The 16,503-nt window shown below is 41.4% G+C and overlaps 1 protein-coding gene across 3 annotated transcripts in view; it reads left to right on the top strand.

Annotated features, from left to right (window-relative positions):
* ADAMTSL1 (ADAMTS like 1) overlaps nt 1-14,776 on the top strand; it is a 405,845-nt gene extending 391,069 nt beyond the window's left edge. For 2 of the 3 annotated variants that reach the window (XM_061470875.1, XM_061470877.1), the window contains 5 exons: nt 4,351-4,551; nt 5,592-5,772; nt 8,440-8,647; nt 11,735-11,844; nt 12,803-14,105. In XM_061470875.1, the coding sequence (XP_061326859.1) occupies nt 4,351-4,551; nt 5,592-5,772; nt 8,440-8,647; nt 11,735-11,844; nt 12,803-13,289 (1,187 nt within the window). In that variant the 3' untranslated portion in view covers nt 13,290-14,105. Of the gene's footprint in view, nt 1-4,350; nt 4,552-5,591; nt 5,773-8,439; nt 8,648-11,734; nt 11,845-12,802; nt 14,106-14,535 lie in introns of those variants that run through there. The other variant, XM_061470878.1, reaches the window with a different exon arrangement.
* Nucleotides 14,777-16,503: the final 1,727 nt, after the last annotated feature.

Genomic DNA, 16,503 nt, shown 5'->3' with positions numbered 1-16,503 from the left:
TTACTGGTACTCCTTTTCCATTTATGTTATGCTCTGAACAAACCGAAGTTACCTCAGGAGGTCATTTCAGCATGCCATAGCCATTCTCATAGGCTTTAATTTCATGATTTTCCATTGGTGATTGTTTTCAGTGCAATCCTCATTTATACAAGTTTCTCAGCGTGTAGGATTCCTGTTGTGAGAGTAATTTTTTTAAAACAGTATTACTACTGGAGCTTGAAAATTCCTTGCTTTTTTAATGGGCCCACCATGTGGCTGTATATTTGGGAACATTTTTTTTACAGCCTCTGTGTGGCACGGAATGGGCCTAACTCAATTTTTGTTGAATACGGTGTAAATTTACAATGTTATGTAAATGATATCCAATAACAACAACATGTGTGGCATTAGGTAACTTGTTTAGGTGCTTTGAGAACTGTTTAAAAAACATGTCATATGTTTAGCATAGTAAGTTTCAACTGCTCCTTTGGAGCCATAAATAGTTCTTTTAATTGCTTACTTTTTAAAATCCTACTGTCATCAGTAGTGGCCTATTTCAGGAATTCCCAAATACGTGGCTTTCCTTGTCTAGCATAAATTCATGTTCATTTGACCTCCTTAAAACTATTAAAGGTTATACTTACACTAACATTATTTTTTTCTTTTGGGGGTTTGCAGGATCACATTACTTTTTATAATCTTTATTTCAGTTAGTGTATGAAAGCACTAAGAAGTAATTTGCATAACACCCTGAGTTAAGTGTCTGTTTAAATTAACAATGTACTATACTGAAAAGTCTTTCCCCGTAAAACAAACTGTAAGAGCTTTTCTATTAGCTTTGCCATTTCAGCAAGATGGGTTTAAATAAATACAATTTTCAGGCATGATCTTACCTACCTTCATTTGGTTTGAAAGTATTTTAAAAAGCTGAATACATCCTGTCAAATTTTCTTTCTTATGTTACGTACAGGATGGAATTAAATTTAACTCCATTCGGTTTAACACTCATTTCTCATTTCAGTTACCTAAGGACAAAATCAGGTATGTCAGGAAACTGGGGAAGCATTTCTCTGTGCCAGTTTGATCCCACCTACATAATGTGAACACAGTAGTAAAATATGAAGTACACATAGTAGTTCCACACCAAGCTTGTATCTATTCAGATTGATCTGTGGCTTCTCTCTGCATTTTGTTCCAAGCATTTTGTTCTTCATTTCATCCTTAATCTTATTTCTATTATGAAAATGTATTTTAACTCTTTGAATGTAGAGACGAGAGTGAAAATACTGTCAGGTTTTTCTGTATCTGCATTATAATTTATCACTTTACTCCAGTGAACTGTGGTCTGCCACATTTTTCTGTCAGGGTTCAGTAAAACACATACAGAAGCACAGAATTATAGAGGGTTTTTTAGCTTGCTTTATTTCAGTTTAATATAATTAATAATTCTGCTACCAAATCCCTTCTTCCCTCCTTTGCCAGGCATTTCAGATAGTAGTCATCAGTCATCTTTCGTCTACCAATTTTATGTTTGGACAGGTACATGTCTGTGACTTGCAGATGCAGGGACATAGGCCTTCTGATTCATAAGTCTAGCTGAAGATCCCTGTGAACTTCCTATGCTACATTTATTGTACTTTGTGATGTACTACAATGTCCAGCCTTTTTTTGTTGTTGTTGATTCAAAGTACTTTTAACTAAAGCAGCACAAACATTTTCCTGTTTTGCAAGGAGTTATCACTGATGAATAGCAAGTGGGTAAAACTGGACTACAAGCACATAGCTGAACATTAATACCAGTGAATGCAAACTGCATACAAGTGCATGCTTATATCCAGGCTATGCTACTCAGAAACAGGAAACAATTTCCAAAGATTAATGTGTTACTTAGTTTTTTTATTGTGCTCTGTTTCTCATTTAATACGCATAAAATATTAGCCCACAGCTTATGTATCCATACACGTGGAAAACATATATGAAAATGTCACTTGTGAAATGTGGGTGATAGGAGTTAGTAAAATTTTACTGTAAATGTTAAAAAAAGTAATAATTACTAGTAGAATGTATCTATCTCAGGAATAGTGTTTGGGGGGTTTCCCCCATGTTATTGGTTGCTGGCTGTTTCTTTAGCTCACATTTTATATATATATCTTTGAAGAAGAAATAGTATGTAAGGCAAATAAAATAGTCAGTTCTAGGAAGACTATAATGTTTTGCCTGACAATAAACATTTTTAAAGAAAAACAGGTATGAACTAGGACCCTTTGCATGCTGAAGACAATTTCAGTTCCTCTTCATCAAACTGACTTTTCTGCTTTCTTCACTGATTCTGTGCAGACTGTTTGCAAATGCAAACAGTAAAACCAAGCTCACAGCATGTCTTTGTCAGTTGTCACGGCTATATGCTGACCTATGGAAATCACTGCAATCATCTTAGAAGACAAGCCAATTATAAAAAATTAGAATACTGTAGGCAAAATCATACTGCCACTTACTAAGTTTGTCCGTTTCCTAAATATTCCTTTGTTTTCCATTGGATTTAACTTAGGCATCCTTAAACCTGTGAGGCTGAAATCTTTTCATTGCCTTACAAATATAAGTGGAAAAGGGAAGAGGGGAGACTATTGTGAGAAGTTTGCACTCTCACATTCTGCCTTTTACTTCCCGTTTTCCTTCTTTTTCAATAGTCATCTGTAATAACTATTTCTTTACCAGCGAAACACTGTCATTGCAACTGCAGTGCCTACCGTGTGCCTCACTTGCCTCCCACCCAGGAGACCTTGCTCTCTGTTATACCTATTGCACACAAAGTGAACCAGCTACAAAAGGCAGCTTTATTCAGCCCACACCTTTCCAGGCAGGCAGGGCATGCCCACAACAGGGGACACAGCAAAGAGTTGTGTAGCCCCTGCAGCAGCAAGAGGCCCAGTATTTATCCTCCCAGGGAGCAGATGGGTTCTCCCCAGTGCTATGTATCTACCTCTTAGCATAAGAAGGGCTGGGACATGCCACGGGTAACCACTGACTTTTTCCATTTTGTATGAGTTGTTCATACGAGCAAGAAAGCTTAAGTTCTTGAGGGCAAGGCAGCATCTTCTGCCATGGGAATAGTGTAATTGGAGGTATGCTTAGGGACAACAGGCAGACAAGACTACAGCAGCCCAGTCCCTAGCGTTAGTTAGTGACCCAAGTCAAAAGAAGGGTAGCAAGGATTCCTAAACAAGGTAATGTGATGCTCAAGTCACAGAGATCTGGTCTTTACAATGGCTGGAAATCAAACTGTTCAGCCTTTGTGGGTAGATCAATGAAAACAGTATTTTTATTCTTGCAGTGATAGGCACCTCAGTACAGTATAGACAAACTTTAAAGGGAAATTGAAATATTTTAAAAAAATCTTGATTTCAGTAACTATAAGGCATCTCACTTCTCTTTTAGGAACCGTACTTGCTGAGTACATGTTAGTTGAGGATCTCCTCAGGTGGACAGACAAGAATGAAAGGAAAAACTGTAACAAAAAGTCACATTTCAGTGTTTGTTCATCGTGTAATGCAGCTTCAAAGGCATCATATTTACATCCTTGTTTGTCTTAGTGAATAATAAATAATAATCCAATGGCATGGAGATAATGAAGAAATATCAGCTGATGCAATTCTTCCTTAATCTATATAAACAAGAGTGTAAAACTGCAGTATAACAAAATAACAATCAGCATAGATTGCATTCACAGAACATTAGCCAGACCTTTTAAGTATAAGTGATATGCATGGAAGTGAAGTACTAGCCTAAGCCACAAGCAGTCCAACATATACCATCCGTTGCACATGGATTTTCTGGCTCCCCATCCCTGCAATTGGTGTGGATGGATTGCACCACACAAATACCCTAGATTTTCTTTTTCCCCAGGAGATAAGTAAGGCAACTTACAAGTCTTTGCCAGGGTATGCAAACTGTGCATACACCTGCCTCACCACAGGAAGGAGTGACTGAATTCCTTGTTTTGCTTTGCTTGCATGCATGGCTTTTGCTTTCCCTATTAAAGTGTCTTTATCTCAAGTCATGAGTTTTCTCCTATTTACCCTTCCAGTTCTCTCCCCCATCCCACTGGAGGGGAGTGTGCAAGAGGCTGTGTGGTGTTTCATTGCTGGGTGGAGTTAAATCATAACAACTTGATTAACTGGCTTTTGTATAATCGTTTTTTTTCAACTGATGAGAAAGTACTCATTATCACAATACTCCTATTTCTCATAGTGAGAAAATGAGGAGAAAACAGGATGGAATTGATCTTTTTCCCCTAATTTTGACCACTTCAAAGCATGTAATTTTGCAGCATGTTCAGTACTTAGCAGGTTTCTTTCACGTCCCTGTTTTTAGGTTGTGCTGTGGATGGTCATCCAACCCCGAACATCACGTGGCTTTACTCTGGTAAGCCACTCAGTCTGCGGCATCGTCTCCTGGCAGCAGGACTGATTCTTCAGATACTCAACGTTAGTGATGCTCCAGGTGGTGAATTCAGCTGCCTTGCTCAGAATGAGGCTGGGTCGCTTACACAAAAAATATCCCTGGCTATACAAGGTAACTTAACAGTTTCAGTGAAGCCCTATGAAGCTCTTGCCATGGACTTCCCTGCACTGCCTTTCTCACCTTAGATTTTTCCTCTCTGAAGCCAGGACTGTCATATGCAGCAGGAAATGGATGTTTTGATGTTTTACTGCCATTAATATAGATTTGCAGGACTACGAGGTACCTTAGAGTCTCTTATGTTTTATTTTACCAAAATCGTACCTGGCATTTCTGGCCTGATGAGCATAAAACATACCATGTTGATTCAAGATATGCTTATGCTTGCTGAGTCTGGACAACTTTCTTGTCCAGAAATTCAAGATAAAGATGTCATAATTTGAACCTCTAAACTTAAAAAGCCTGTGTGCTCATCTGCTAAAGTCACTATTTCACAGTCTTGTCTTGCTTGAAAACCCTTCACCTGCAAAAATGGTGCAACTGTTATGTCTACTGTAGAAATAAGCTGAAGGTGATAAAGCCACAGAACAGAGAAGTGCAAATGGGTTGGAACAGAAAATGCAGCTTTCATGGCTCCAATTATCAGGAATGAAGGATGGTGAAGAATTTAACTTTTCCTTAAATTTTGTCATAAAATTGTGTTGCAACTTCCTCATTCATCTTCAGGATGGATGATCTGTATGATCTACCTGGTGAGAAACACACTGTTGTAAGATCACAGAATCACAGATACTGCTGGTAGCTGCAATTAACCACATCTTCATTAAATCACATCCCTTTAAAACTATAGACATAATGCCCTGCATCACTGGCCTCTGGCTTTACTTAACTGCTCCACCATATCATTCACTTTCCATGCCTGATGCTTCTAAGCACAAAAAAAATGGTGCATTTTTTACATGAAAGACAGTGGCTTACATCATCTGGAATTCTGTTCCATCTTGTTCATTGCTTGATGCCTTGTAGACGTAGTTAGCTCCCCTTCGTGTGAGTCCAAATATTTAATCCTGGAGAATGCCTCTAACTCTCTTTTTTAAGGGCCTCTTGATGGCAGTTTTTGAGTGTTAACATGCCTCCTCCACACTTTTTGGCAGAATACAAGTGGTCAGTGGACAAGCCGATGGCTTGTTCAGCTTCCTGCGGCCACAAAGGCATACAGCTGCCCCAGCTGAGGTGCTTACTGGATGGGGCTGAAGTCAACATATCCTACTGCAAAGAGAAGCCCAAGCCAGCCCTGCAGCCCATCGCATGCAACAGGAGAGACTGCCCTTCACGGTTTGTCTGTCTCATGTTAAAATGTATTACATGCTTCTGAGATGTGCTAGAAGAGTTCATTGAACTGGGTATGATGCCATTGCACCCTCTCTGGTGCCTGTCTGGAGGAAAGTCATGGCTAAAAGGGAATATATGAGTGCTTAACCCAATCAGTTGCGAATTTGTAGGAACATTTAGGGAAAACTGACATTACACGGTAGAAAGAGAGTTTACTCCTTCAGTAATTAGGTTAGAAAAAAATAGAGAACCTATTGCCTACTCTTTATTAGCAAAGTTCATAGCTTGTGTAGTCTTGGTTGATTCCAGCCTCAGCCTATGTTGCATGTGAATATCATGCCTATTCTGTGCTGCATACATGTGGGTATTGTATGGTCACATCTTTTTTGCATTCCACCTGGCTTCCTATCAGTTTATCCCAACCATATAGCAGACAAGAAGCTAGATTTAGGAGCTTTTCTGGTGCTTTATTTGAGTTCTTATGGTGCCTGAACATCAATATGGTCAGGACTATAGCTGCAGCTGCAAAGAATTTCCTTAGCAGAGTGGAATATATTTTGTAAAATGGGCACATCATGTCAGATCTAGTGGGTATGAAGCAGGATCAGACTGAGTTTTGCCTCATTTTTGAGATTGCTAGCTTGTGATTTCCTTGGGATTTTGACTCTCTGCCACTGTAATGCCCTGTTTTTCAGTTACTGTTTAACACAATGGAGCCAGGACAGCTTGGAAGACTTATAACTACACTTAGGTCTTCCTCTGATGCCTCCTCTCCATGCAAAACACTTTCCTTCTTTGACACCCTTTGGTGCAAATAAAAATACATCCTGAATGGCTATCCACAGATTCAGTGTAGTGTTACACTCCCTACATGTTAAAAGTATCCTACTTCTACAATTCAATGGCTCCTTAGCTGAGATGTGCAAATATGCTTTTACATATTTTTCTGGTTTTTTACTCCCTCCTCTCCCTTATTTCCACTGTGGACATGGTGTGTTTCAGTATACAAGCACTTAAAAGTAGTCAGGATCTCAACAGAAACTCAGTACAACTTCAACAATGATTTGGGACTCACTTAAAAAAAGAGGCTAAGCTAAGGCAAGGAAAGGCTAAGTAACCCAATGAAAAGTAAGTGGCCAGATTTACCATTCTTGCTGTGTCTCGGGTATAAGGCAGGGCTCTGTTTGATTACCTTTAAAAATATATCCTACCCCTCTTTTCAGGCAAGTGTTTTCTGAGCTGCCAGCTGAGTCATAAGATGGAAACCAAAAGAGATTTGAAGAAATATGAAACACGCTCATTAGCAACAGTTTCCCTTGGTTATGGCAGTAAATTCCATGGGAATGGTTTATGTCTTTTTATACCTTCCCTGAATTGTAATGCAGCCCACAATCCTCCCTCAGCTCCTGAGAAACTTGTGAGATGTAAGCTTGGAAATAAAACTTGATTGAAATGCAGAGCAGAGCTTTATGAGGGATGTAGAAATTTCAGATTCCACCTCACCAAACTGCATGAAAATAGCAGCAGCGTTTTTGTTTTCCATACTGGGAATGTTTTTGTTTATATACTTGTTTCTGTGACCATGGGAGTTAATCACCTGCAGAAGACTGAGAAATAGTAATGGATGCCTCTCCATGGGAATGGAAACCACCTATTGCCTATTTTGTAGAGTAATCATAAACATTGCTGGTGAGAGATGTGACAGGAACTATTTTCCTCCTAGTAACACACAAATCATATTGAATATCCTGAAACTTAATGAAGCAAACTGCTGACTTGACCATAAAACTCTTCAGGAAACTGAAGATCCGTTATTATTAATTAACCAGTTGTATCCTTCCTGTTCCTACCTACCACCTTCCTAAACCCAAGTGTATGAATGTTTCACTTCATGATCCTTTAAGAGGCAAAACGCGTTGTCAATCTTTGTAAGAGTTTGGATCTGGAATATTATTTTCCAGGCTTTTACTAGTTAGACTGGATTTTTTTAAACCCCAGCACATAGAAGTTCAGAACCTTAGCCTCAGATGGCAAATGCATGGCTGAGCTCAAGAGAAAAAAGAAAGGTGTCCTTTGTCCTTTAGCTCACTGTGCAGCAGCCCCATCCCTGAGCAATCTTCAGGCTTTTCTGGATTATCCTAGTTGTAGGGGCATAACAAAGCAGGCAGATGCCAGCAGGACCCAGCAGGCTTTTGGCTGTTCTGTCAGATGCAAGCTCAAAGTGGCTTGTGAGCTACTCCAGTGAATTTACAGGCATAGTTTTCCATGCTAAGGGGTGTAAATGGGCTAGTCAGTGCTGGCATTGTGACCCTGTGGCAGAGGCCTCTGCAGCACGCTGGTGTAAAAGCAGCCATGTTCACCTCCTGTGCCTGGGCTAGGAATACTTAGCCTTTACAAACAGCCTTAAAGGCTACAAAATTAATTCTGGGCCCAAAGAGCCTTGAGAGATAGTGTAATTAAAAATGTGCTCTTCCTAGCTTTCATCCTCTGAGCACTTTTCAGTGATTACTATGGGAGGCTGAGGTACTCAGCACTTTGCAGGATTGCACCCTAAATGAACCAGCCATTGTTGCCTTTCTTTGGTCTAATAAATAAAGATCTGTTGACATCAGTGATCCTGCAGATGGTGACATGCATTTGCTCCCTGACCTATTTTCCTTTCTCTCACAGGTGGATGGTAACGTCGTGGTCTCCTTGCACACAGAGCTGCGGTGGAGGCATCCAGATTCGGCGAGTGACGTGTCAGCGCCTGACAGTGAAAGGCAATTCTGTCCCAGTGTCAAATGAGGCTTGTGCCCAGGTGTCAAAGCGCCCTGTGGACACACAGAATTGTAATAGGCAGCCCTGTGTTGAGTGGTTTGCCTCCTCCTGGGGCCAGGTAAGGAACAAGCCAGGAGTCCAAGGACAGCCTCAATAGTGTGGGCTAGAAAAAGACAGAAAATGAGAGGAGTGATTTTCACCCTGGTATCTTTAGCTTACAGTCTGCAGGCTTTTCAGGAGGCAACTAAGCTACTCAGCTCTTTCAGCTCCATGTCTGATGCATGCCATGCTTGGATTTTTGTAGCTTCCCACAATCCCTAGAAATGCTGCTTGTAAACAAGGCTTTTACTGGAAATCCCTGTATCATCCCCAGTGGAAAGGTTTGAAACTCCTCTCTATAGTGACAGGTGACACATCTGAGAAACAGCCTTCTCCAAGTTTTATTTTCCTTTATCACCTAGTGAGTGTTCAGTTTTGGCTGGCAGGAGTCAGGACTGATTACTGTGATAGGTTAGGGACAGGGGGCTGTACAATAAGCCAGTTTTACAAAGTTGCTGATGTTGCCTGAGAATGCTAAAGAAATGGGACCTTTCTTGATTTGCTTTATGACGAAGAGCAGAATGGAGGGCTAACTGCATTTTTAGGCTACTTCATGCTGGTTTGCAGATATTCAAATTCTCTCCTTGCAGCTTCATACAATGATCAGATGTTAAAAAGCTTCACTCCATAAATAGCAAATGTTATTAGAGTTAAGTTATTAAGTATTTAAATAACTTTATTGTGGGAATCCACAGAAGAGTTATGCCTTTGTCTCTGTGAGCTATGAGATTTCCTGAAAAGACGCTTGTCAATATGTTACCAGTTATAGCCTGGGACCAGTTATTACTATGTGCTTTCCTCCCTTACTCTCCACTCCAGCTTGACTGAGCCATATGTGAAAGTTGATGAGTCCACTACAGTCCAAACTAAGGGGTAAAAACTCACAGATTTCAGCCCAGAGATTTCCAGAATGGTGATTCACATGGGGCTATAGTATTCCAGGTTAAATGAGAGACAGGGTTAAATCCACAGAAGCCAATTTTACTTGAGGTTACACCAGATACCAATACTACTTTAACATCACTTCTGGTGAAAGAAAGGTTTTTGAAGGGAAGAAGAAAAGCAGTTTGTCAAAGCAAAAGTAGTCATACATCTAATTGAAATGATGAGTCAGTATAGAAGCGAGACTTCTTGCCTTGGAAGAAGAGGCTAAGAAATAATTACCCAGACTAATAACTGTAAGTCTCAACATACAGCAAGCTGTCATGAAATATTTTGCCTCCTTTTCTAAGAAGCATGTGTAAATTTGAAAACAATGGCAAATACTGTATCATTTTATTAGAGGTTAGAGTAATACGATTGCTATTAATAATCACACGCATTCTATATTTATTTGGGCTAATATGTACAGCACATTGCACTGCATCAGGATCTTTTACAATGTTGGTATTAAAGACTGTCTTCAGCTAGCAGAACTTGTTATGTTCACTACTTGAAAACAGCTTCATTTCATTCTTGCCTGTGTATACTGAAAGTTTTTCCCACAAAAGGTGAATGAATTATTGTATTATGAGTAGAGCTTGGAATTATCCTTTTACATGAAAGAAGCAAATTATTTCATTCCCTGTAGAATTCCAGGTAAGGACTGGATTATCCTTGCAAAAAGTCAGTTACGTCACCCTTATTTTGTAGATCATTATGGGCTAAATTGTTCCCCATGACAGCATACTCATCTGAGACAATTAGAGAGGTCTGAATTAATTTGTTAGACCTATCCCCTGCATTGTAATGTAATATTTCTTCTTCCTAGCTTAGAAAAAAAACAAGCCCCAAATGATCCTGTACAGCTCTGTCTCCAAGCCAGAAGACTGCTGTTTTAACTACACTTAGGAATGTATCACTGACTCAATGGGTCGATGACCTTCTTGTAGTATCACAGGGTATCAACTGACCAACTTTCCCAACTCACAGAGAAAATAAATGGACTACCCACCCTATCCCCACTTCTACAATTAATTCCTTTCCTTCATTTAATGTTAGTGTCATTTTGATCTCTGCTATGTAATCCCCCATAATGTTGTACAACTAGTGACTCAGGCTTGCTGGTGATGAAGGATATAGCCTCTGCAGATACAAAAGTACTATACACACTCCAATGAAAAACATATCCATCCACCCTGCTCAATGAGGGGATTGACTGGGAGCATCTGGAAATCTGGCAGTAAGTCTCTGACAGTAACTGCTTCTCTCTCTCAGTTGTCAGAGAGGGAAGAAACATCAGCAGAAAGGAAGTATTATGTGAGGAGTGCATATGAAATAGGGCTCCCACTTATGGAAGGTAGAGGGAGAAGAAGATGTGTCAGCATCCCCCCCCCCCCCCCCAGCAAAAATTCCTCCCTCACACTGAAGTCCCCTTCTTCAACCCTCAGTCTGTTCTTGAAAATAATTTCCACACACTTAGGAAAGAAAAAGGAAAAACAAACAAAAGAAAACAACCAAAAGAGCCAACTTTTTCCTAATGGTTAATATAATTTTAAAAGGACACAAGTACACGCTTCATACCTATAGCTAATTATCATTTAATTGAAGGAGAGGATTAGAAGAGTTAAACAGTAACATGTGCTTGATAAGCTTGAATAGGTTAGGGTGACCTCAGTACTGTAGGAAGCTTGCAGATCTGCTGTGTTTGTCATGCTTGCTGCTTTTGATTATTGTACTGCAATGCTTTTAAATTACTAAATGTAATGGAATATGGCCTTGGTTCAGAGTGTTCTTAGTTATTAACTTTTTGCATGTAAATTGTGATAGTAGAAGCTGCAAAATGCACAATAAAAGGAATGCACTGAGATTTCCTATATGAATCATAGCCTCTTGGCTAATGACATGGAAGTGTTTTATCTGTCCTAACAGATGTATTTAAGATTGAATTACTGAAAAAGAGAGGTAATGAGTCTACAGAGCAGATCTAGAAATGCAATTTTAATGCTGCTGGAGGAGACTGAGGTAGGGCAGAAGATGACTGGCTGCTCAGCTTTCAAAGCCCGCAGAGTTGCAGGAAGTGTTCCAAAGCTCAATGGCAGTACCCAATTTATTTCACAGGCAGTCTCACAAAAAGGGAACATGTCCTGCCTTTTACCTCCCTTGAGTGATTTTTCTGTTTTCTTAGTGTAACGGGCCTTGCATTGGACCACGACTGGCTGTACAGCACAGACAGGTGTTTTGCCAGACCAAAGATGGGACTTCTGTGTCATCTGATCAATGCAGGTCCTTACCAAGGTAGGACAGGAATCCCTTATGTCTGAAACCACTATCCTTTGCAGAGATGTTGGATGAGCTAGTGGCTTAACTGGCAACTTTGGGGTTTTCCTGATGGAACAAAGAAGTCATGCTGCAACCCATAAGTTACATGGTACAAATCTCACCAGGCTTAACCCTAGGCTCCACTATTTGTTCCTACGAGCCCCCCCAAAACACACTAGTTGGCCAGCAAGTGGAAAGTCTTCTACACATGCTAAATCCCAACTGAAAGGCTGTGCTCTGTCTTCTTAAGCTGCCATTCTTCTTCTCACTTATTTAAACAAACACTGTAACTGGGGGAGACACGGGACTCCACAGCTTTTGTTTTCCTGCAGATAAAATCTACAGTCAATATTGTAAAGACATATTTACATATAAATCATGCCTGATCATGACTGAAAATCAATAGAATTGGCTCTTTAGCTCCCAGTCATGTATTTTCATTATCTGTGTGAAAAACAGGTGGGAACTAGGTATGCCTATGCATCATCTGCAAGACGGTGTAGAAGGGAAAAAGAGGGTTTCAGAGAACTGGTTTTCTTCCCACTGGCTGCAAAGCCATGAAAAGGTTACAAAGCCCTTCTGAGTCTTACTGATCACCACTTCATTCATTGCACCTTTTCAGCGGTTTGGCGCTTCATGGAGAGGGCATTTCAGCCAAATCCCTAAACAATTCAGATGTCATTTAACTCCAGTAGTGCTATATTAGTGCATGCCTGCTGAGGGTATGGTCCTTGACTGCAGTTACAAACTGCTTTTCAGTGCACTGGAGTTACCCTCACCCCATGAAGACCTGACCCATGTGGTGCTCTGAGTGAATTAATTTTGGGGTAGGCAAGGTTTGCTGTCCCCAGAACTTGCATGGCACCTGGAGTGATGTGCATTTGCTCCCTGAGCAGCATGGTGACAGTCCACCCCTCTCTCCTCCTGCCCACAGGCCATTGAGCACCCAGAACTGCTGGACCGACCTCTGTGGCGTGCACTGGAGGGTCAGCCTGTGGACTGTCTGCACAGCTACATGCGGAAACTACGGCTTCCAGTCCCGGCGTGTCGACTGTGTGCATATCCGCACCAACAAGCCTGTGATGGAGCATCACTGCTCTTGGAGGCCACGGCCAGCCAACTGGCAGCGCTGCAACATCACACCCTGTGAAAACGGTACTTTGCTGAGAGGAGGGGAGCCACTGCGGCAAGGAGGGGAGGAAAGAAGGCAGAGCCATCTCTCAGAAATGCAGCACTGGACCTGTAGCTGGGCATCCTGTGGTACCTCCAGCCCAAACGTGTGTAAAATGCAGTGTCCAAACCTCAGTGCCCCAGCAGGGAATGGTGCCTATTGTGGTTTGTTGGTGATGGTGCTAGTGCTGGGATTACACCCCTTTCCTAATAGCGTATGCAATGGCTGGGCAGTCTTAACTTTCCATTGATGGTACAGACAGAAAGAAATGCATGAATCACAGACAGGCTGCTGGCTATAGCTACAATACAGTAAGTCTAAATCCAATGGCTAGGTTGATGATGGGAATTCCTGGAGTTGAGGCTGCTTGCTCCCAGGTGACAAGCAACTAACTGGGCCTGCCAAAGGACTAGATAAGTTACAAATTTTTTTTTAAGGCAAAAAAGGATAGTGTGCCTATTTGGAAGCTATGTCCTGCTATGGCAGTGTCAACTCGGGAGACACCAGACAGCAGAAGTCTCAATTGCTATCTTCTCATTTGCCCTGTCTCCCACTTTGCTGGCTGATTTTGATGGGCAGATCCCATCCTCAAGCACATGAGCCAGCTGCTGTGCAGTCATCACAGAAGGAGCAGCAGAACCCGCTTGTGCATGCCTGCAGCCACACCAACTCTGAGGCTACATCTCAGTAGACAAAGCAGACTCCACAGGTCCAAACATGTGAGCTGAGTTTGGGATACCCTAATGGAAGTGGAAGGGCTGAGGGAGCTTACGAGTACTACACATGACCCTTACTGTCACTGCAGCCTCTTCCTGCTATGTATAAATGTCCTGTGATGATCCTCTTCCCAGCCTTAGCGTGGGAAGTAGGACTCCCTCAGGAAACAACACCCACAAGGTCTTGCAGGGATAGTGGACAGTTTTCCAGTCTGGAGCTCCAAAGCAGGAGGCTGTGGGCCTCCAAAATTGTTGAAATAAATACTAGGACCAAAGTCCTAGGGGAGCTCAAAAAGTGTGTGAACGTCCCCATCCCAAGCTGTGCTCTGGAATGCACTTGTAACACACACACTACAACGCCTGCTCAGCTGAGGTAACATTCCCCCACACTATCTCTTCAAGTGTAAAAGGTTGGCCAAAGTGCCTTTGAGACTCTCTCTTTAACTGGGTTTCCAGTTTTATTTACTACTTCTTCTCTGGTCTAACAACTGTTCTAAAGCCTCCGTAAAACGCTGGTGGGTGACAAACTGACACTGTTAGAGCAGCCTCAGCAAGCCCTCTCCCTAGGTCTCTGAAAGCGAAGGCTCCCACCACATTCTCCTTTGAGCCTTTGGCCGCTTGAAGTCCTGCTCAGCAAGTGAAATTCATGCTCATAGTGAGACCTCCCAACACAAAGCTCTCTTGGTGCCCTTCCTGGCCACCCCAGGAATTTTTTTCAGGTAAGAAATCTTTCTTTCATTGTTTCATCACCACTTCTCCCTTTTGTTTCCCCTTCGGCAGTGGAGTGCAGAGACACCACAAGGTACTGTGAGAAAGCGAAGCAGCTCAAACTCTGCCAGCTCACCCAGTTCAAATCACGTTGCTGTGGGACTTGTGGAAAAGCTTGAAGACAAAAGCAGTGGAAATGGAGGAACAAGGGGATCACAGACTTTGCTTCAATGACGCAAGGACTTTTACAGAAAGTATAAATGGAACGGAATTCTCTTTTTCATTTTATTTATTTATTTCCCTAAAAGAAAAAGTGGAAAAAAAAAAAAAGAAAGAAAAGAAAACCTTTTACCAAATCATTGTTCACAAGTTTTCCCTTCTATGAATCTGGGAAATCCTGCAGTGAAACATGATCATGAGGGTAGACCACAAAGAGTCGGTGAGGCCCACGCCACCAGCAATGGGCCTGAGAGAAGTGGGGCTACCCCATAATCCATGTACATGCCTGGAGAAACACTAGCAGACAGATGGGGAAATGGATCAGTATAAAAACTTCACATTGGACCACCACAACATGAATCAGATGACCAAACAGCTAGACAGGTCATGGGCTACTGCAGGGAAAAAAAAAAAAAGAAAAAAAAAAAAGGCAAAACTAAACATTCAGCTATGAGCTATATAGATACTTCATCTATCTTAGATGACTTTGAGAGCATAAGCATATGATTTTGCTTTATAAATCTGTTACAGATGAGATCAGATTCCTTTCTGTCTTTCTAAATCCCTTTCTCCTTCTCATGCCCGGCCTTCAAACTTTTTCAGTGGGAGATCCTGGTATCTTTGAGGATCTGGTGCCTGGGGAAATTGAAAACAGTGTGTAACGTGAGCCTGAAGTACACCAGGTGGTGTGTGCAAGGGAGGATTAGGGATAGGAGAGTTGCCCTCAGCACACAGGTGAGGTAATGGTGATAATTATAGGAGATAAAGTATGATCTCTGTAGTACAAACCTGAAAATGCTGTCCTGTGGAGAGCACAGGCAGGAAAGATAGAAATTGTCCATGGTAACAGAAGCTACTTGGCATACTGCATCCTACTAACACTTGAAAAGAGAGGAGTACTAGTTGCCAGTGTTCAGAAGCTTTCAAACCTCAGGTTTTGGAAAGGTTTCATGCTAACGTGAAATTTCTCTCTCCTGGCAGACAAGCAAGCAGCAGGAAAGAAGTAGAAAAGAGATGTATTCTGATTCCTTGCCATTATTCCTGCTCAGTAGAAACAGAACAGATTCAGCATCAGGCCCAGAGGACTAACACAAATAATTTTTAAGAAACTTGCTTCCCTCCAGTTGCCTTCCACACAAAACAGGTGCTATAAAGCAGCACATTTTTAAGCCCATGTATAACACTCTGCAGATACAATCTAAAAAAGTATAAAACCCACAGCATGATTTTGCATGCTGTTCTGTAAGTCTCTACCCCTGGCCAACTGCAGTAGTTACTCAACCCGCTATTTCATGCTTCTTGGGCCCTCTCTGCTCTGCTCAGAATAGGGCCCTAAAATTAGAGGAAATCTGCAAAGTACAGCATTTAAGCATTGTGAAACTTTAAAGGAGATGTATCTGGACCTGAGGCTTTGGTTCAAGACCATCTCTACATTAAAGGCTTGGCTGTGCCTCTCCTGTCACCCCCAGTGGGGCTCATGCCTTGTGGTACATTAGTGAAATGCTGTTTGAGTACTGCTGTGTTTCAGCTTCCATGACATGTAGATTTTTCAGCAAATCTGGGAGTCTGCTTTTGAGGTCAGTGCGAGGTTCTTCATGACATTAAACTGTCTCAAGTTGGGTTACTTAAAAACACATCTGGCAGTGAACACTTTTATTACAAATGGGTCTTCAAGAAATAGTGTGGCTAAGCATCAGTGTAAGTTGTTATTTAATAAAAGAAGAATGTCTTTTGATGTATGTAAATGTATATCTTTTCTGTATATTTATTAGGATTTCTTTTATAAAAAGTGCAATATTAATAATTGTACATTATTTTGTC

The sequence above is a fragment of the Pezoporus flaviventris genome, unplaced genomic scaffold (assembly GCF_033815535.1).
Source record: "Pezoporus flaviventris isolate CSIRO_AGI_PZ_B2104156 unplaced genomic scaffold, CSIRO_AGI_Pfla_v1 ptg000064l, whole genome shotgun sequence".
NCBI classification, from domain to species: Eukaryota; Metazoa; Chordata; class Aves; order Psittaciformes; family Psittacidae; genus Pezoporus; species Pezoporus flaviventris.
This window is presented reverse-complemented; position numbering and strand designations above follow the sequence as displayed.